This window comes from Triticum aestivum, chromosome 3A (assembly GCF_018294505.1).
Source record: "Triticum aestivum cultivar Chinese Spring chromosome 3A, IWGSC CS RefSeq v2.1, whole genome shotgun sequence".
Taxonomy (NCBI): Eukaryota; Viridiplantae; Streptophyta; class Magnoliopsida; order Poales; family Poaceae; genus Triticum; species Triticum aestivum.
This window is the reverse complement of record NC_057800.1, coordinates 666,420,452-666,441,486: the sequence shown is the minus strand read 5'-3', so window position 1 is coordinate 666,441,486 and position 21,035 is coordinate 666,420,452. Positions and strand designations below refer to the sequence as shown.

General features: G+C 52.2%; 1 protein-coding gene across 1 annotated transcript; it reads left to right on the top strand.

Moving 5' to 3' along the window:
• Positions 1–17,451: 17,451 nt before the first annotated feature.
• Positions 17,452–20,770, top strand: LOC123057114 (small ubiquitin-related modifier 1). The gene is made up of 4 exons (XM_044480252.1): positions 17,452–17,548; positions 18,974–19,023; positions 20,228–20,377; positions 20,461–20,770. Exons 1-4 carry the CDS (start codon positions 17,452–17,454, stop codon positions 20,533–20,535), a joined length of 372 nt encoding a protein of 123 aa, XP_044336187.1. The 3' UTR covers positions 20,536–20,770.
• Positions 20,771–21,035: the final 265 nt, after the last annotated feature.

Genomic DNA, 21,035 nt, shown 5'->3' with positions numbered 1-21,035 from the left:
CTCGGCACCCAGGCCGCGGGCGTGCCAACTCAATGCGGTGCCTTCATCGCCGTGCGAAGGTCAGGAGCCGACAACTCCTTCCCCTCCATCTCGCTGATAAAGTCGGTGAAGATGTGGCAGAGATCCTACTTCTACGTCAGGAACGTCGCCACGAGGGGCGACTGGGTCAATCTGTCGGCTTTCGAAGCCATCCCGCCGGCTGGGAGACTGCCCAACTGGTCGTACTGGGCCAGGTCGCTGACGCCTGCGGGAACTGGCGCCATCACGCGACTCCGAGTGTGGATGCAGTCGGAGGGTCTGACTGGTCCGGACCTGCTGGCCACCTTCATCTCGCGCCGAGTTCTCCCACTCCAAGGCCGCCCTCACATGATATGCCAGATGAGCGGGCACCGCGACCCGAGTCGGATGTGCACCAAGGACATGCCTCATGAAGAGGTGGCCTTCATGGTGAACTACCTCTCGGACAGCAGGATCCTGGAGGACTGGCGATTCGGCAAGGAGCCGTACTCCCGCGCCAACCCCCCACCCATGGTGAGTCGCCTTTCTTTTCTTTCTTTAGATTGTCTTCTTGCCGAGTTTTGTTTTGACTAGTCGGCTTTGGTTAGAATCCCCTTCTTCACCCACCAGCCGGCACCTCGGGGCCGGCCCATGAGTTCGTCGCCGACCGGGCAGAGAGCGACGTCGACGCCCCCGATCTGGGGGCGGCGGCTCTGGAAGACGCCGCCGAGGGAGGAGGAGGGACAGCAGGCGACTTTAGGCCTTCAGCTACCTTCGCCGACTGGCCTGAAGACAGCGCCGAGGGAGAAGTCGCCCCTCGCCATCAGCCAGGAGCCAGCCAGCTTGGCGCGGGCTCTTCTGTCGTGCCGGGCGCTCCAGGCGGCAGGAAGAAGCGCAGGGCCGCGCCGACTTTGTTTGGCAGTCGGTCGAAGAAGCCCAATGGCTCGGCTGCGGTGACCCGACGGGACGAGGCAGCCGCGAAGGCCAACCGCTTCCGTAAGGAAGTGAAGAAGCCACCGTTGGTCTCCGCGTAAGTATTCTGTCTTCAAAGTTTTGTTCTTTCTTCGTGATTTGTCTGAGTCTCTGCTTGCCCCTCTTTCTTCAGGGCTCCCCTCTCTCTTGAGCGGGTCGCCGCCGCCTCCGTCATGGGGTCAGCGGAGACGTCCGCCACCGCTCGGCAGATTGACCCCGCTGCTGATCTCCGGGAGGCGACGGAGCAGAATGCGCAGGAGAGGCGCAACGAAGAAGAGGCCCTCCGCCTGGAGAAGGCGGAGGCCGATAGGGCGGAGGCCTCCGCTAAGAAAAAATTAGCGGAGGCCGAAGCCGCTTCCGCGGTGAAGCAGCAGGCTGAGGAAGCCGCACGCCGCCAGTCGGCCTTGCTTGTCACCCCGCTGAACTCTGCACCGCCGCCTCCGGAGTTCATGGGGCCAACTGGAGAAGCCAGCGGGGAGAACCTCGTCGAGGAGAGGGAAGGCGGCGACCCCTCTACTCCATACGCGCACGTTCCGCCGCCGCCTCCACCGCCGTCTGAAGGCGCGCAAGGTGAGCAGCCAGCGGACCCTCCGATGCCACCGACCGAAGATGAGGCCGTGGCGAGGTTACTCCTCCAAGTCAGCTCGCCAGCGCGCCGTCGTCTGGAGAAGGCGACTTCGGCACCCCGCCCCCTGGAAGCCGGCACCACCAGCTCGGCGGCCCCAGACGCCGAAGCGACGAGCGCTGCACCTGTTGGGTGGGTGCAAGGAGGCGGCACAGGGCCACTGAACCGGGCGCTCCTGGACGTCCAGGCGAAGCTCCGTGCTGAGGGCGACGCTCTCCAGAGTTGCACCAAGGCGTTCCTAGCGTCGCGGGCAGCCGTTTGGGTATGTTTTTTTTCTTTGGTCTTTGTTTTCTTGCTCCTCTCTGTGGGGGGGCGCCAGCGCACCCACTGGGTGTAGTCCCCAAGTTTCGGGCCGGCTGCTGAGCGGGCGGCCCAGAACTCCAATTGATGAACTTCTGGGTACTAACTTTGTCTGAAATGCTTGTCGCGGGATTACCACAACCTCCGCGTCACTGCCTTCAACCTTAATGTTGAAGAGCTGGGCAAGCGGGCCGCCGACTTGGCAGAGAGCCGGAGTAAGTCCCCCCCTTTTTTCTCTGCGGGGCCGCGCTAGCGCACCCGCGGGCTGTAGTCCCCGAGATTCAGGCCGACTGCTGAGCAGTCGGGCCGGATCTCCCCGGTGACCTACTTTATTGACGACTGTTATCTTTCTTCCTTTCCTTCAGGAGCCAATGCTGCTCTTCAACAGCAGCTGAGTGAAGCCAACTCCGCCCTGCGCGCCAAAGGGGAGGAGTGCAGCAAGCTCACCAGAGAGCGCGATCTGATGGCCACTCAGTTGGCAGAGCAGAAGGAGCTGCTTGTGAAGTCGCAGAGGGAGGCGGAGGAGACGGAAGCCACCCTCTTGGCCGAGTTCGCGAGCGAGCGCTCCTCCTGGTCTGACAAGGAGGCGCTGCTGTCCTCCGGCTTCCACGAGATTGAAGACATCGCTGATGGTGAGCCTCTTTATTTTCTTTCTTCGAGCTGCGACTTAGATCGTGCCGACTCCTGGTTTTTGACTTGCTTCTTCGTTTCTTCATGTCTGTGCAGACTTCTTCCCTGGGCAGTCGCAGGCCGCCATCCAAGCCATCGAGGCTGACCGTGAAGGTCGGAGGGCGGAGGGCGCAGAGATCGCCGCCGATGCCCCCCAAACTCTTGACGAGCACGTCCTAAGCATCGAGGCTCGCCTCCGGCCGGCTCACCGGATGATGTGCCGGCTCCAGCGCGTCGGTGCCCAAGCGATTGCCGCCCTTTGGCCGGATATGCAGGCCCCGTGCACCCCCAGCCTGACGGACAACTGGCTGGAGGTCGCGGCTGGTCATCTTGAGGCCTGGAAGGGCTCTTCGGCCCGGGCTGGAGCGCGCCGGGCCTTGGAGTTTGTCAAGGCGTGGTACCCGGGGCTGGATCTAGACCGGTTGGCCACGCTTCGGTCGGAGGCCCAGCCGGAGTTGGCGGTTGCGGAAGATGCCCTCGTCAAACGTGTTGCGGCGATCGCCGAGTACACAGACACCAGCATCTTCGTCCCCGAGCGGTCTGAAGACGGCGAGGAGGTACCGCCGGAGTGCTTTGGGATGAACCCAGACTACGGCGAAGACTCGGCGGAGGTGATTGGCTCCAGCGTCGAGGAGGAGGACGAAGCAGAGGATGGAGGCGAGGCGGAGGCACCAGAAGACGGAGCAGACGGCCAGCCTCAGCCCGACCGTGCCTCCAGCAACGAGCCGCGTGCGACCGAGTCGACTGCCGCCGGAGGTGATCAAGCCGAGACTAGCCAGCCGGCTGCCCCGACGCCTGACACTGGCGCCTCCTCCGACCCTCTGGATCCGTCTGCTGCCTCCTAAGCTGCCGTTGTATCTTTTATTTTATCTGCTTTAGTAGTCTTTGAAGAACTTGTTAATTCACACAATTCCACCCGCGGGGTGTATTTTGAACCTCTACTCGATAATTCGGCCAAAGGCCTATGTTATGTAAATATATATATCTATCTTTTCTTGCTCATTGTTCTTTTGGCTTTTTTCCTTTGCCGCTTTCTCTTAGTTGCCTGCCTTGCCAATCGGACAGCCGCTCTGTGGACTGTTGCTGGATCAAGTGCTAGGCTACTTTGGGAAAGCAAGTACTTAGCCGATTTCAAGATTGTTTGAGCAAGTTGGATAGAAGACGATAATCCGACTATCCGAGAGTCGGTTTGCGAGAAAGGCTGGAAGCCGTCTTGAGCTATGTTTTATGCTTTGAGCCCTTAACACTTTTTCATGCGAACACCCATTCTACCTTACCTCCGCCCACCGTACAATCGCTCTGCGAGCTGCAGCTTCTGACAGAATGTGGTTTAGGTGTTTACACACTACTTGTCCGACTGCAGGAAGCTTTTCATAGTGCAAGGCGGCAAGTCCCTGGGTCGACTTGTCGAGCCCGGTGCCAAGCGGCATGACAAAGAGTAACATACTTGTAGGCATAATTTTTATCATACAGACAAAAGACGGCAGTCCCGAGCTCGTCTCGGGGAGCCCGAAGTCTTGGTACTTTAATACAAAAGGTAGCATGGTACATACTGCATCAACTGTAAAATCTTCGGGGGAGATTTGCATTCCATGGCTGCTCTATCTCCTTGCCGGAGTCGTCCCTCTTGCGTGCTCGGGGCTTCTGAGCATCGATCAGGTAGTAGGAATCATTGCCCAGTACTTTGCTGATGATGAAAGGGCCTTCCCAAGGCGCCGACAGCTTGTGCTGGCCGGCTGTTCGCTGGATCAGCCGGAGCACAAGGTCGCCTTCTTGGAAAGATCTTGGCCTGACCTTCCTGTTGTGGTATCGGCGCAGGCTCTGCTGGTAGATGCTGGACCGGCTGAGTGCCAATAGCCGGCCCTCTTCTAGCAGGTCGATGTCGTCTTGTCGTGCTTCTTCTGCTTCTTCCTCGGTGTACATGGTGACTCGTGGGGAGTCAAACTCTATGTCTGTTGGGATGACGGCTTCGGCACCGTAGACGAGGAAGAAGGGCGTGAAGCCGGTTGACTTGTTTGGAGTTGTGCGCAGACTCTAGAGGACGGCAGGCAGCTCGTCAAGCCAACAGCCAGCCGAGCGCTCCAGAGGCTTGATCAACCGAGGCTTGATGCCGAACAGGATGAGGCCGTTTGCTCACTCCACTTGGCCGTTTGACTGCGGATGGGCGACGGGCGCTAGGTCCAGTCGGATGCCCTGTGTTGCGCAGAAACGGGCCAAGGCGCCTTTGGCAAAATTTGTGCCGTTGTCGATGATGATGCTGTGTGGTATGTCGTATCGAATTGTGATATCGGTGATGAAGGTCACGGCAGTTGGACCGTTCAGTTTCTTAATTGGCTTCGCTTCCACCCACTTGGTGAACTTGTCCACTGCGACAAGTAGGTGAGTTAAACCACCTCGCGCTGTCTTGAATGGTCCCACCATGTCTAGACCCCAAACTGCGAAAGGCCAGGCAATGGGGATGGTCTTGAGCGCAGAAGCCGGCTGGTGCAGCTTGGAGCTGAACTTCTGGCACCCTTTGCATTTTTGGACCAACTCCTTGGCCTCTTCCAAGGCAGTCGGCCAGAAGAAACCGTGCCGAAAGGCTTTGGTGACGAGTGCTCTTGAAGCTGCATGGTGGCCGCATTCGCCTTGATGGATGTCTTTGAGAATCGCCTGGCCTTGCTCTGGCTCTACGAAGCGCTGGTAGACACCAGTGACACTGCGCCTGACCAGCTCTCTGTTGATTATGGTATAGGCTACCGTCCGGCGTTGTACTTCCCGAGCTGAGGTCTCATCAGTTGGTAGCTCTTTGTTCACCAGGAATTTGAGGATGGGCTGGGCCCATGAGGGTGCTGCTATTTCTTCGACTACCAGAACTGCGACTTGGACGAGGGCGGCTAGGCTGGGAGGCGGCGGGTTGGAGTCAACAGCTGCTTGCTGGGTTGATGAAGTCCCCAGGCCGACTGGCATGGTCCTTGGGCCGAGTTCTGGAATCTTCGTGTCCGCCACCACAGTCCCCGGGCCGGGCTCGACTGTGGCGGCTTTGGAGTCATCTGCCAAAGTCCCCGTTCCGTCTGCCAGAGCTCTGGAGTCGGATCCGCTGTCTTCGGGAGGAGCCGGCACAAAAATGGAGTCTGATTCTGGTGAAGGCTTGACAGACGGCTTGAGGAGGCGTTGAAGGGCGACGCCAGATGGTATTGCTTGGCGGGTAGAGCCGATTCGTGCCAAGGCGTCTGCTTGGTCGTTGTCGTTTCTTGGCACATGGAGGAACTTGCACCCTTCAAAATACCCGTTGAGTTGTTGCACGAGGAAACGGTAGCTCGCCATGTTTGCGTCTTTCCCGTCCCAGTCGCTAGATGACTGCTGGACCACTAAGTCCGAGTCGCCATAACACAAGATCCGGCGGATGCCAAGTTCTTTGGCAAGCCGAAGCCCGTGAATGAGCGCCTCGTACTCGGAAACGTTCTTGGAGGCGGGAAAATGAATTTGCAGTGCATACTTGAGCTTGTCGCCTTTGGGAGAGGTGAGGACGACGCCGGCTCCCAAGCCGGTGCGCATCTTGGAGCCGTCGAAGTGCATCCGCCAATGGGTGGAGTCAGGCGCTGGAGGTAGGTACTGGGTCTCGGCCCAGTCGACGAGGAAGTCGGCCAGCGCTTGTGTTTTGATAGCGGTGCGGGGCTGGTAGTAGATGGTGTAAGGAGCCATCTCTATGGCCCACTTGGTCACTCGACCAGAAGCATCTCGGCTACCGATGATCTCGGCAAGTGGAGCCGTGCAGACCACCGTGATTGGATGCTCTTGAAAATAAAGTGTACTGGGTCTCGGCTTCAATTTCTTGGTAGCAAAGTGTACGCCATAGCACATCTTCTAGTAGTGGGGGTAGTTCTGCTTGGAGGTCGACAGTACCTCGCTCAGGTAATATACTGGTCTCTGGACAGGCAGCGCCTTGCCTTCCTCCTTGCACTCCACTACCATGACCGTGCTGACTACCCGGCTGGTGGCAGCGATGTACAGGAGCATAGGTTCCTTAGGAGTCGGAGCCGCTAGGACGGGTAGAGTAGTCAGCATCTTCTTCAACTGGTGAAAAGCTTCATCCGCCTTATGGCTCCACTCGAAAAAAGTGGTCTTCTTCATGAGTTGGTATAAGGGGAGAGCTTTCTCGCCCAGGCGACTGATGAATCGGCTGATGGATGCTAAGCAGCCGGTGAACTTCTACACCTCCAGCAGTCGGCTGGGTACCTCCATTCTCTCGATGGCCTTGATTTTTACTGGGTTGCATTCTATGCCGCGTTCAGAGACCAGGAAACCTAGCAGCTGGCCGGCTGGTACTCCGAAGACACACTTCTCGGGGTTGAGCTTGATCTGGAACCGGCGTAGGTTCTCAAAGGTCTCCTTGAGGTATTCCAACAGTGTTCCACGCTTTTCCATCTTCACCACCACGTCATCTACGTAGACGTGGGCGTTCCTGCCGAGCTGCTTGAGGAGGCACTTCTGCATGCAACGCTGAAAGGTGGCGCCGGCATTCCTTAAGCCGAACGTCATGGTGAGGTAGCAGAATGCTCCAAACGGCGTGATGAAGGCGGTCTTCAATCTGTCAGCCGGGTTCAACTTGATCTGGTGATATCCTGAGTATGCATCTAAGAAACTCAACAACTCGCATCCGGCTGTGGAGTCTATCACCTGGTCAATTCTTGGTAGAGCAAATGGGTCCTTGGGGCAGGCCTTGTTGAGGCTCGTGTAGTCAATACACATTCGCCATTGCTTGTTCTTCTTTAACACCAGGACCAGATTTGCCAGCCACTCCGGGAAGAAAACTTCCATAATGAAGTCGGCTGTAGGAGTCGGGCTATCTCTTCTCCGACAACTCTTCTCTTTTCTTCTGATAAGCGGCGCAGCGGCTGCCTGACCGGCTTTGCATCAGATCGGACATGTAACTTGTGCTCGGCGAAATCCGTCGGTACACCTGGCATGTCTTTGGGAGACCATGCGAAGATGTCCCGATTCTCACGGAGGAAATCGACGAGATCGCCTTCCTATTTGCTGTCGAGGTTTGCACCTACGACGGCGTACCTCTCTGGGTGCTCCGGATCCAAGGGTATCTTCTTTGTCTCTTTGGCCGGCTTGAACGAACCTTCGGCTTCCGACTCCTTTGGGTCGGGCGATATCTCCGGCTGCTTGCCGGCCATCGCCACAACTCGTTCAAGGAGTCGCTTCTCGGCTGCGATCACCAGGGACTCGGCCAGCCGACTGCTCTCGGCCGCGCAAGCGGACGACTTCCGGTAGTCGTCGGCCACAGTCAGAATTCCCCTGGAACTGGGCATCTTCATCTTGAGGTAGGCGTAGTGGGGGACCGCCATGAACTTGGCCAAGGCGGGTCGGCCAAGCAGCGCATGGTATGGGCTCTCAAGGTCCACCACCTCAAACCAAACAGACTCTCTTCGGAAGTGATCTTTGTCCCCAAAGAGGACGTCAATCCGGATCTTGCCGATTGGTGAGCAGGAAAGCCCAGGAACAATGTCGTGGAACACAGTCCGGCTGTTCTGAAGCTGTCTTTGCTTGATTCCTAACTTCTCCATGGTGTCCTTATACAGGATATTGATGCTGCTGCCCCCGTCTATCAGAACTCGCGAGAAATGCGCGGCCCGCTTGTCCGTGGCAAAGGTGGCGTCCAGGACCAAGGCGTAGGAGCCCGGACTCGGCATCACTTCTGGGTGGTCAGCCCTGCTCCAGCTGATGGGCTTCTCAGACCAGTGCATGAACTCTGGCGTCTCTGAGGCTACTGCGTTCACCTCTTGTTGCTGCAGCCGCCTGCTACGTCGATCATCAGCCACACTGGTGAACACCACATAGGCTCCATGCTCTTCAGGGTATTCGTCTTGTACTGCGCCGACTGGCCTGACTGCCGGCTGCTGGGGCAGAGGTGGAGGCGGCTGCCCAGCAGGCGGGGGTGGCAGGAGGCCGTCTCCCTTGGCAATCCTAGTGAGCCAGTGGCACTTCTGGGTGGTGTGATTCGACGGCTTCGCGCCGCTGTGGAACTTGCAAGGTCCATCCAAGGTCTGCTCATAGGAGAAGGCCAGCAACCAGTTCGGCTTGCCGCCTTTCTGTCGCTTGGGCGGAGGCTGCTCTTCTGGCTGCTGGGCTTCAACGGTCGCGACCTGCCGGTTGCGGGGCCTTGCGCTTGTTGTCGCCCTGCTGTTGTCGTCGGCCGGCGTCTGCCGCCGGAGTTCTTGGAGCCTGAAGAGCTACTTTGCCAGTCATGTTGATTTGAATTTCCGCCTTCATGGAGGAGTCGGCCGTGGCGTACTTGTCCGCTATGATCATCAGCTCGTCGAGGGTTTCTGGCTCGTCGCAGAGGAGCTTGTGCTTGAGGAGGGTGCCTTCTCGGCACCCGGCTGTGAAGTACTCAATGTCCTGCACCTCGTGCACGCCCTCGCAGGAGTTCCGGAGCTCAGCCCAATGTGTGAGGTAGTCGCGAGTCGACTCGTCAGGACCTTGCACGCACAAGGAGAGCTGACGAGGCTTGGGAGGGCGCTTGTACGTGCTGGTGAAGTTGCGAACGAACGCTTCAGTGAAGTCGACCCAACTGTTGATGTTGCGGGGCTTTAGGCTGTTCAGCCATGTCCGGGTCGTGCCCTGGAGCATGAGCGGAACGTATTTTACGGCGACACGCTTGTTGCCATTTGCTATGCTAACAGCCGTGGAATAGTCGACTAGCCAGTCTTCCGGCTTCACGGAGCCAGTATACTTGGGCATGTCTCTTGGGAGCGTGAACCCTCTGGGAAAGGGCTCGTCCCGAATGCGGGGCCCGAAACAAGGCAGACCCAGCTCGTCTTCTTCTTCCAGCGCCAGGGACCGGTGAAGTCGATTGATCCGGTGGTGGGCGTCATTCTCTCCAACTCCCTCTCGGCGGCCAAGGCGGTCACCGAGAGACGGATGGTCAACAGGCGGCGGGGAGACTCGCCTCTCCTTGCGGGGAGGGGGAGGCGGACAGTCATCCCGTCGTTCCACTGCTCTCGGGCGGCCATCTCGGTCGCGCTCTATGGTAATGCGAGTCCGACTGTGGCTGACAGCCGGCTCCTTGTCCTTTCTTCCTCGAGCGCCGCCAGTCGGCGTCCGAGACGTCGCGCCTTGATCTCGGTGCGGGTCGTCGTTTGGCCGCTACGGCGCCTCCGTGCGGCAGCCGGCCTCGTTCTGCGTGGCGGCCGCGTCGAGGAGCCGTTGGACTCGCTCCATCATGAGGCGGCGTTCTTCGCCCTCGAAATTGTCCAGCTCATCCGCCGCTGCCTGGGCGGCTCGGATGTTCTCCGCCGGTGTAGCGTACATGGGGCCGCTAGCCCCAAACAGGCTGGTGATGGCTACGCCGCGCTGTTGGACCACGCCAAGGCGTCTGGGCCCTGCCGGGGCCGGCGAGCCGCCAACGGCGCGATCCATCTCCCGCTGGTAAGCTTCTGACAAGCATCTCATGCTGGCCAGCTTCTTTGCGCCTTCAACGAGCTGAAGGCGGCGCGCTTCTAGCGTCTCCGCGTCAGCATCTTCCGGAATGGGCGCAGTCAGGTCTTGCAGCGCTGCGCCGAGTGAGTCGGGCGCTCCTCCGCCAGGGAACTCGTCATGACTGATGACTAGCACCTCAGTGACGGTGCATCCATTGCTCTCTGCGTGGGGGAGAGGCTCGTCGTAGACCACCACGTTGGTGGGGAATGCGTCGATCGACACGGTGTCGGAGTCGACCAGCATCGGGTCGGTGGAGCCTACGGACTCCAAGTCTACGGCAGGCTCGCCGAAAACGTGGAGTTGATCGAGGAGGCCCGTGAGGAGGTTTTTGAGGCCACCCGCGCCTGCGTCGGACGCAGGTTCGTCGGAGAGGCGGACCTCGCCGACAAGTTCGGCCAAGGAGCTGGCTGCGCAGGCGATCTCAACGCCGCGCAGCGCGTCGATGCAAACTTCGCCTGGCGTGCCTGGCTGGCTGCGCTCGCCAGGGAGGAAAAGGGTTCTCGTCCAGAACAGATCTCCGGACGGCGGTGCACCAGGCCCCACGGTGGGCGCCAAATGTCGGGGGTTTGGTGCGACATATGCTAACGGATGGCTTATCATGGTGGGGGCGAGTAGAACGTCGCCGGTGCCTGGAAACGGCATGAGGCGAAGACATGCATGCCGACGAATCTTACCCAGCTTCGAGGCTCTCCGGGGAGATAATACCCCTACTGCTGCTCTGCGGGGTCTCCGCATGATCACTATGGCCAAGTGTTTACACGGTTGCTCCTTGAGCTGTTTCTGGTGGTAGAAGAGGGCAAGGCTAGCTCTCTACTTCTATCTGTATGGTCTAGAACTACTGGGATCCAACCCCTTGCATGGGTGCCCTGGGGGTTTATATAGGCCTACCCCCCAGGGGTACAATGGTAATTCGGCTGGGCGCGGGCCCAGCCATCAGTGCCTCCGACCTCTGACTTCTCCGCCGACTGCTGGGGCCCGTCGACTGGTGGGCCCTGCCGACTGGTCTGGTACGAAGCCGACAGGCCGCGTCCGCCGCGGGCGGGTCTTGCCGGCCGCTGATTACTGTAGTCGTGCTTCTGATGATGCAGGCTTGGTCATGGGGTCATGGCAACAGCCCCGCCGCCTGGCGGGCGATCACTGTGGCCACTCCCCATCTCATCTTGATTAATGGCGTGTGGGCCCCGGGGGAGGGCTTGGCCGACTCCCCCAGGCCGACTCCCGACGGGTCCGACTGGCGGTTCTCCCGCCATCTCCCGAGGTCTCGCTGACTGGTGGGCCCCGCTGCCTCCAGGCTGTACAGACAAGCCGTCGTGGGCGCAGGAATTGGTACTGTGGTGCTGATGTCAGGGCAGGCCGGGCAACAGTGCCACGCCGCACGGAGATCTTCCCGGGTACGGCGTGCTGTGGCCATGCCTGCCCTTGGAAAGGGGTGGGAGTGGGCTTCACTGTAGCCACGCCTCTGCCCCGTCCCCTTTGATGAGATCATGGGTTTGCTGGAGTCGCCGGCCGACTCCCCAAAGCCGGCTTCTCTGAAAGTCGTCCCTAGAACTCGGCCGTGAGCGGGCAGTCGGCCGCCCTGCCGTCGACTCCACAGGAGACGGCTCTTCGCCCTGTGGTCTTGAGGGGCGCAGCCTGCCCCGATGTCTTGAAAGGTTATGGGACTCGGGTTGGCCTACCCGTGGCCCATTACTCCGACACCTAATCTCTTCATTGCAGTAAACGCAACTCTCACTTTCATTCATGTTATTTACTTTTAAGAGTTTGTACATTCTTTACTTTAAACTTTTTATCGACGCTACTCTAGTTTATTCGTCCACTAGGACGGTAAAAATATTTGCAGAAGCTCAAGTAGTTACTTCACACAAGAACCGTGACACCTTGTGTGTGACAGAAGAGCCATTATAAATACTCTTCTCTGCTCTTCGTTGGGACGATTACTAATAGGGATACTTCCACGAAAGTGCTACACCACCCTATTTGGCTTGTAGGCATAAGTGCCCTTGAAGGCGGCAACCGAACCTTTAAATACAATGTTGGGGCTCTCTCCACAACTTAATTGGAATCTCCAACACCACCACAAAGCTTCACCATAATGAAATGTAGCTTTGAGGTGAACTCTTCCGTCTAGGGTGCCCAGACACCCAAGAATAACAAGATTCGCAAGGGATTAGTGGGGGGAATCAAATATTTCTTGGTGGAAGAATAGATCGAGGCACTCTCCTCCAAATCCAAGAAGATCAACAAGTTTTGAAGGCTAGGGAGGCAGATCGAACAAAAATGGAGCTTGGAGCAACAATAGAGCTTTGGGGATAAGAGGTTAGTGTTCTTGGGGAAGACCCCCTTTATATAGTGGGGGGCGAATCCAACTGTTATCTGCTCTATTCCCGCACATAAGCGGTATTACCACTCTGGTGAGCGGTACTACTGCTTAGTGCGGTAGTTCCAGCTGAAGACTATGAGTACAAGAGTACAGGAGCGGTAGTGCCGCCGGAGCGGTACTACCATCCACATGTGCGGTACTACTGCAATAGGTGACATGACACAGAGGAATCAATGGTGCTAGAGGGTTGCCAAGGTGGACGTACCGCATGAAGCGGTACTACCGTTGAACAACCACTCTCGTACCGTTTAAAGCAGACAAGACAACAGAAGCACGAAAAATAGGCGGTAGGGGTTGCGGTAGTAAGAAGCGGAAGTACCGCGCAAGCGGTACTATCGTTCTACTACCGCTAACTTTCCCAGGCTACAGAGAATCAACACATGTGGGGTAGTACTAACGCGAAAGTACCGCACGGCCGATACTATCATTCTACTACCGCCCTACTTCCGCTAAATAAACTCAGACAACAGAAGCCTGAGAATAAGCGGTAGTACAAGCGGCACTGGCATGTGACAGTACCGTTGAAGCGGTACTACCGCTGGCTAGAGCGATACTACCGCTTGGGTGCTGTCAATTTGCCCAAGCACGGAACATATGGATCTCCAAAGTTGCATGAAGGGTATGTGGGTGCATGTGGGGTCGTGTATATGTTGATTTCACCCATACCTTTTCAAAGGGACCCCCTCTTAATAGTACATATTTCCTACGACTGAAGTACATGCAAAAGAAACGTCGAAAAAACTATCTTCACTCTTTTTTTCATCGAGAGGAATAAAACCATCTTGTGCAGTATATAAGAATATCTGAAATGCTCAATGCACACGGTTAGTCCGCAAATAGCATTATCATCAATCACCAAAACTATTAGAGAGAAATATGCCCTAACAACATCGTCCATGCATGTATCAAAGTGCAAGAAAAATGGCTGAATTGCCCGTCGTGCAGCTGTCGTGCAAACTTGCATCGTTCGCACAGAGTTGACAAAAAATGTTGGCACATCGAGATGAAAATTTTAAGGCATATTTTGGTGTCGATCAAAACTCGTCATAGTAATTTTCCATGTTATGACCAAAATTTTGGTGCTTGTTTGATTTGTTGCCCATGTCTATTTGATCATTCTAGTTCACAAGTTAGCAAAAGTTCGACTAGAATTTTGGCTACCCCAATATTTGATGATAGGATAATCTTAGGCTAAAATTATATTTATACACACACACACACACACACTTTTACAGAAACGGGAGATGTTCAAATTGGTTGAATTCACTATTTTGACCCGTTTTTCTTACGTAAGCATGATTTGACCCTCATTCTAAAAAAATCATGATCTAACCTTTTTTTTACTGTCATCGTCCTTGACGGTAGGGATACACAACTTACTGTCGATGTCAATGGCGGTGGGACTTACCAGCACCGCCATAGTCATTTGATGTGAAAAATACCCTACTGCCAAGGGCCTCGGCGGTAGGGTATTATACCTTACAGCCACGCTCTCTGGCGGCAGCTAATTTGAACCGGCAGGATTGTTAGCGGTAGTCTAAGTGACTAGTGAGCTAAATGGTAAGATATAAATAGCATATGTTACATTCCACAACTGTAGTTCTCTTTAGGCCTAGTAGATAGCACACCTTGATTTATACTAGAAGAGCCTTGGTTTGATTTGTGTTGTTGCAATTTTTTACTTTTATTTTTTTCCCAATAACAAAGAAGAATTTGTCCAATTCGTATTGGATATGGGTCGTTGTCAAAATATTTTATTTTATTTGTAGCTAATTACCATTAGCTTTTTGTCGTTGCAATTTTATTGTTTATTTAGTTTTTTCCCAATAACAAAGAAGAATTTGTTCAATTAATATTGGATATGGGCTATTGTCAAAAATAATATTTTTATTTATTTGTAACTAAATACCATTGGCCTGTGCATATAAATGTTGTTGGTTCTAAAACATATATCACTTTCCTAGATGAAAACATATAGAACTTGTAAAGCATGCAGCCCTTGTGTGAATGCAGCAAATACAAAGATGCAAAGCGACCGTGAATCCAATGTATCAGGGTGAATCTATTGTACAGGAGTTTCAACAAAAAAATCTATTGTGCAGGCTTTAACATGCTTGAGTCTGCCCATCAACTAGATCAATTTTGTATTTACTAGAATAATGCCCGTGCGTTGCAACGGGATATAAATATTGTAGTACGTTAGCTTGTGATTTACCTATCAATAATAATGTGATTTTGTAAATAAATGTTCATCAAATCATGACCGTGAATTACCTTATATTTTGATTAGAAGTTTGATAAGTAAATTAAAGTGTAATTGGTTCAAAAGATAAGTAAATTAAAGTGTAATTGGTTCAAAAGATAAGGTGATTGATTGTCATATAAATGAAAGGTTGGACGAAAGGGTGGTGAAGAGAAAGGTGAAATGGGAATCTTACGTTCTTTTTAAATAGTAGAGACTAGTAATAATCACGGCCCAGCCTAGCAAATCAGCTGCTTCTTGGCCCATCTACCTCCTTGCGTGTTCGAGCCTGCCCTCTATTTACTTTCTAGATTCGCTGCTGCAATGTATGGTTTTTTTTAGAACAGCCTACAAGGCCTAACAAGCTTACAGGGTGGGGCGTTCATTAAAGACTAATTCTGCAAGCTCCTTTGGGACATTTGCAAAGATTTTGATTTCTCCCTTGCTTCTCGCATAAGCTGCCAGCTCGTGGGCCACCTTGTTACAGTCTCTCTTGACCGCCGACCAGGTAATTGAGCTAAACACAGTGGCCTGGTTCTTGATGTCGTTAACAAAGTGGAATAGCCGCGATCTGTCCGGGGTGGTCTTCTGCAGTCGATTTATCAAGGACAAACAGTCAGACTCGATAATGATTGGCCCACGATAGTGTGTACTTAGCTCCTTCATCCCCATCAGCACTGCCTCTGCCTCCGCTTCCTCTATCCCTGCACTAGGTTTAATCTTTCGGCATACCGACATCGCAACCAACCCCTTGGAATCCCTTGTAATCATCCCGAGACATATCATGTCTCTGTCACTCAAGAAGGATGCGTTAACATTCATCTTCCAACTATCAGCCGGAGGGGGGTTCCAGCGGGGTGGCCCATTTGAAGTGCGTGACCACCTAATTGGCAGCGTAGGGAATAGGCTTGTTTTGCCCGCTTCATCCGTCTCAGGTCCCGAGGCAAGCATGATTTCCATCTCGTAGCGCTGTAGGAAATTCACCGACACAGACACCAAGGCTTTCCCATTGCCATGCACGCAATCTTCACGGAGGAACCACGCTCTCGAGAACAACAGGAGAATCCTACCGCGGGTCCTCATATCACATGTGTCAGGGAGGCACTGCATCCAATTAGGGCCAGTATACGCAAAGGCTTTCTCACCTGGGATCTTCCATACTTTCCGAACTTCAGAGCGCAGAGCTCAGGTCTTAGTGCAGTTGATGATCGCGTGGTATTCGTTCTCATCTTCCTGCCCGCATATAGGGCAAGTGGCGTTGATCTCCAGGGTCCTCCGTTTCTTGTTACTTGTAGTGGCTAGGGAACCTGTAGCTACCCTCCAGTTTAGGATTTTAACTTTTTGGGGAATCTCGCACTTCCAAATCAAGTCCCAGATGCTGCCGTTGCTCGCCTCGCTGGTGGAGCTAGATGCGACTGGCTTGTCTCTATTCTTGATCTCCTCAGCCAGTTTATATGCACTCCTGATGCTGAACAATCCCGAATCCTCATGGTTCCAGGCTATGAAGTCGCTGGTTTTCCTGACAGGGAGCCTTATCTTGGAAATTTCTTCGGCATCATAAACTGGGCACACCCTCCGAATGAGATCCACATCCCACTCATTTGTGTCAGTTTTAATAAGTTGGTTTACCCATCTCAATCTGCAGTTTCGTGTGAAAGAGGCAGCTTTTAGCCCACTCCTTCCCGGGATCTAGTTATCTCTCTATATCTGGATGCTTCTCCCATCTCCAACCCTCCACACTATGCCTTCCTTTAGTAGTTCTAAGCCGAACTCGATGCCTCTCCATGCGGGCGACGCATCTGCAGCAAACACCGTATCCAATAGATTTCCATTTGGGTAATACTTCGATTTCAAAACCCTAGCGCACAGGCTGTCCAGATTTTGAATCAATCTCCACCCTTGTCTCGCAAGCAATGCTTGGTTAAAAGAGTGCATATCTCTGAAGCCCAGACCTCCATTTCTTTTGGGTTTGGTCATTTGGTCCCAAGCCATCCAGTGTACTTTCCTATGATCCTCCGTGTCTCCCCACCAAAAATCTCTTATGAGTTTCTCGTACTTGTCACAAAAACCGATTGGCATTTTAAAGACTCCCATCGGATACGTTGGTAGAGCTTGTGCTACCGATTTCACATTAACCTCTTTTGCCGCAAAGGACATGAATCTTTCATTCCAATCTGAACATCTTTTAGTAAACCTTTCCATGATCGGCTGGAAACTCCCATACTTCATTCTTCCCTCAGGAGTTGGCAGCCCCAAGTATTTACTTTCAAAAGTAGCCGACACAACCTCTAGGGTGTTCTTGATATCTCCTTGTGTCACGGGTGGGCAAAGTTCACTAAACAACAACGAGCATTTTGATGGGTTGAGTAGCTGTCCCGTGCATTTCTGGAAGACTTCCAAATCTCCCTTGACCACCTTTGCTTCCTGGTCTGTAGCCTTAAAGAAGATAAAGCTGTCGTCGGCAAAGAGTAGATTAGATATCCCAGGGCTGCCTCTTGCAACCTTGAGACGCGTTATGTTACCACTGTCTACTTCTCTTCTGAGTATATTTACCAGGCCATCAGCCACCATAAGGAACAGGTACGGGCTCAAAGGATCGCCTTGTCTGAGCCCTCTCGTCGGGGAGAAAGATTCCAACAGCTCTCCGTTCAATTTGACCGAATATGTCACCGATTTGACGCAGCACATCACCCACTGAATCCATGTGTTATCAAAGCCTAGTTTGTGGAGTGCTCCCTCCAAATACCCCCAATCAACCCGATCATAGGTTTTTGCCAAGTCTAACTTGTAGGCGCAATGTGTGTTAAAACTGCTCCTGGAATGGCTAATTTTGTGGAAACACTCAAAAGCTATAATAGCATTGTCCGTGATCATCCTGCCTGGGACAAAAGCGGTTTGAGATTCTGAAACAATCTCATCCAAAAAAGGCCGGAGATGATTGACAATGCACTTTGACACCACTTTGTATAAAACGTTACAAAGACTGATTGGTCGGTAGTCCTTCAAATGTTGGGGGTCCTTGCCTTTTGGAATTAGGCAGATAACCGTGTCATTCACCCCGTGAGGCATAAGCCCTGACTTAAAGAAGTCCTTAACTGCAGGTATGACATCCTCCTTTACCAAAGCCCAGTTTCGTTGATAGAATCTGGCAGGGAAACCGTCAGCTCCCGGGGCTTTTAGGGGTCCTATTTGGAACAGGGCATCCGCAATCTCTTCATCCGTGTAGGCCTTGGTCAGGGACTCATTCATTTCATCCGTTACTCTGGGAGAGATAAGATTCAGCAGCGTACTAGGCTCCACTTCGTTATCTGCAGTAAACAAGAGTTTGAAAAAATCTGTAGTCATTTTCTTAAGGTCGTCACCTTTCTCGACCCAGCAGCCATCTTCCCTTTTTAGTCTGCAAATTGCATTCTTCTTCTGTCTCCACGTAGCTTTCCTCTGAAAATATCTTGTATTTCTATCGCCTTCTCTTAGCCATTGGACTCTCGATCGTTGCCTCCACATTATTTCTTCCCGTAACAACAGCTCATCTAACTCGCTTGACAATTTTTTCAATCTAAACTCCCTAGAGTCCGACTGCTGCTCCTCCAAAAGCTTGCTAATACTGTCCCTAATCTGTTTGGTTTTTCGGAGAACCGAGCCAAAGTTGTTCTTGCTCCAGCGGCTAAGGGACCCCCTCATTTCCTGTAACTTATCTGAGACTTCAGACAAATTCTTTGCTTTCTTTTTCCCTGTCCAGGTTTTCTCAACAGTGTGGTTTGAAAGAGAGGGCAAGCGCTCCCACATTTGTTCATAGTGAAAGCCACGCTTTCGTGCACAACACACATATCTGGCACCCGTTTCCACCAGTATCGGGAAGTGGTCGGAGCGAGTTGAACATATGTGGGTCACTGTGTGGCCATTGAACAGGTTGCACCAAGCTTGTGAGGCCACAACCATGTCTAATCTAGCCTTGATATTCTAGCCTGTGATATAGATGGCTTAATCTTGTCGATTTGAGTGGGATCGGCATGTTGTGTGCCCGCGGTTGTCCTAGAAATTCGTTTGTGGTGTCGTGGGTGCACTGTGTACATGTAGTGGATTGACAAGCCTGCGAGATGTTTAGATTGAACTGTGAAGAAGGAGCAATCTGCACTAGCACTAGTTGTTTGATGCTGAATTTCTGTTGCAAGTATACAATGGGGCAACAGTAGCAAGATGAAACAATAGAACCCAACACCTGGATCGCTTCAGAATATTTGCACTAAGATGTGTCTTCTGTGCCGGCATTTTGTCTGTCAAATTTCAGTTAACGTTGTCCTATTTGTTCTTTTGTCAGGTAGTCACCGTTTTGTGCAACCATTGTATGCTGTTGTCAGTGAGCTCCTTGTACATGCTAAATTGTTCATGCAACTTTGTTATGCAAGGACAATGATGTTTATATGTTTTTTTTCTGGTTTCATATGGACACTTGTGGTGCTAGTGAACTTTTATCCAATGAAGGTGATTGGATCCAGTTTCTGGTGGCAGAAACTCTCAACAAAGAATTTAGTATGTTATTGATCACTGTTGGTAATCTACAGTTGTGAAATGACTGCCAGAAGGACCATTTATTGGCACCAAAATAGTTAGGCAAACGTTTTCATTTGAATCATCTTTATTCTGTTTGTACAATGTCAATAGGCAGATGCTGTTAGTGACCAGTTGGTGAAGCTTTACTTTGAAAATTTGTCTTGACAGTAGGATTGCTAATTTAAGAACAGTGAGGCTTCTGAACATCTTTTATCAAATGAAGCTGATTGAATCCAAATTGTCAACAGTGAGAATTTAATATGGTATTGGTTGCTGTTGGTATGTGCAGTTTTGAAGTGGCTACCAGAAGGGGACACTTTCAGACAAAATAATTAGGAAAAAGCTTTGTTTTAAGCATCTGTATTCTGCTACTCCCTCCGTTCCAAATTACTCGTCGTGGTTTTAGTTCAAATTTGAACTAAAACCACGACAAGTAATTTGGAACGGAGGGAGTACCAGTTTAGTATAATATCCAAGGCACAACATTACCTAGTTTATAGACATATTTTAGGAACTAACAGTTGGCCAAGCCATCAAAACCAAATAATGCGGTGGTTTGATTTGAAGAATTGTCTTAACAATATGCTTGTAAGTTTATTTGTTTATTTTGGGGTAGTTGTTTAGTGACCAAATTATCAGATAATTTTCTTTGTGAAATATAAAAGCATCAGATTACATTTTCATACTTGGTTTCCTGTTAAACTTTTTTTATGATTGTTATACTGCTCTCTATGAACATGTTGTCATAACATCTTTCAAAAGTAGAAAAGGTAGTGCTCTAATTGCTAGATATTGGTTAGAAGCACCTCATGGTAAAAACAGACTACATTCAGTGACCAAACTGGAAGGATGCACTAATTTATGCAAGTATGACTTAAGGTTGCGGGATTTTTCCTGTAGATGGTTATTGATTTCAGTAGTTGCAACAGGATGATGTCGTGTTTTATTTCTCATTGTATATTTAATAATTTTCTTACTCTGTTTCATTGGCGTCTCACCTTTCTGACCCCTGTGTGTTTAGGATGGCAATGAGGTGTTCTTTCGCATCAAGAGATCTACCCAGCTGAAGAAGCTGATGAATGCCTACTGCGACCGCCAGTCTGTGGATATGAAAGCTATTGCATTCCTGTTTGACGGTCGCAGGCTCCGTGCCGAGCAGACCCCTGATGAGGTATGTGGGGTCACATTCTCACAATTCCTCAACCAATAGCCCCCTTCAGATTTCTGAATCTTCTTTTGTCGCTGTGGTTTCAGCTTGAGATGGAAGATGGCGACGAGATCGATGCCATGCTCCACCAGACCGGAGGCCGCCTCCCTCCACGCGCCTAGAAGAAGCCGTTGAGAGTCCTGCTTGTTGTCGGTCTACAAGACTCTGATCCATCATTAGAGAGCACATGAACGAATGAAAGTCTAAAAAGAACTTGTGAGGCTCTGGCCCCATGCCATAGCTGAAGGACATTAGGGGAGGTTTTGTTTAGTGCCGTTTGGGTACTTTGGCCTGTCATGACTCGTTTATCCATCCCTTAATATATCCACCTATCCAGTACTGTCTTTTTAGTACTCCCAATGATTTGAGATTGTTTTAGTTCCTCGAAGCTTTCTGTGTGTTTGGCTTTGCTTTGCGGACAGTCCGTTCTGTCGCGTGTACGTTGGGCACACGGTGTTGGGGAGGATTAGTTTTGTGTTGCCGCTGCATGGTTATTCGTGTGATTACTGTTGAGATTTCCTAACATGAGCATGCTTGCTTTTATTGGACTATCTTATTGCCCTTAGTATAATCCTGATGTTGTTAGACGGGTACGGGCTATTGGAATATTTCGTCTTTGTCG

Excerpts from the sequence above, each read along its gene's own strand:
- LOC123057114 (XM_044480252.1), top strand. The coding sequence starts at position 17,452 with ATGTGTGTTAAAACTGCTCCTGGAATGGCTAATTTTGTGGAAACACTC. Across the intron at positions 19,024-20,227 it reads CTGTTGTCAGTGAGCTCCTT|GATGGCAATGAGGTGTTCTT; the intron begins GTACATGCTAAA and ends CTGTGTGTTTAG. Across the intron at positions 20,378-20,460 it reads CCGAGCAGACCCCTGATGAG|CTTGAGATGGAAGATGGCGA; the intron begins GTATGTGGGGTC and ends CTGTGGTTTCAG.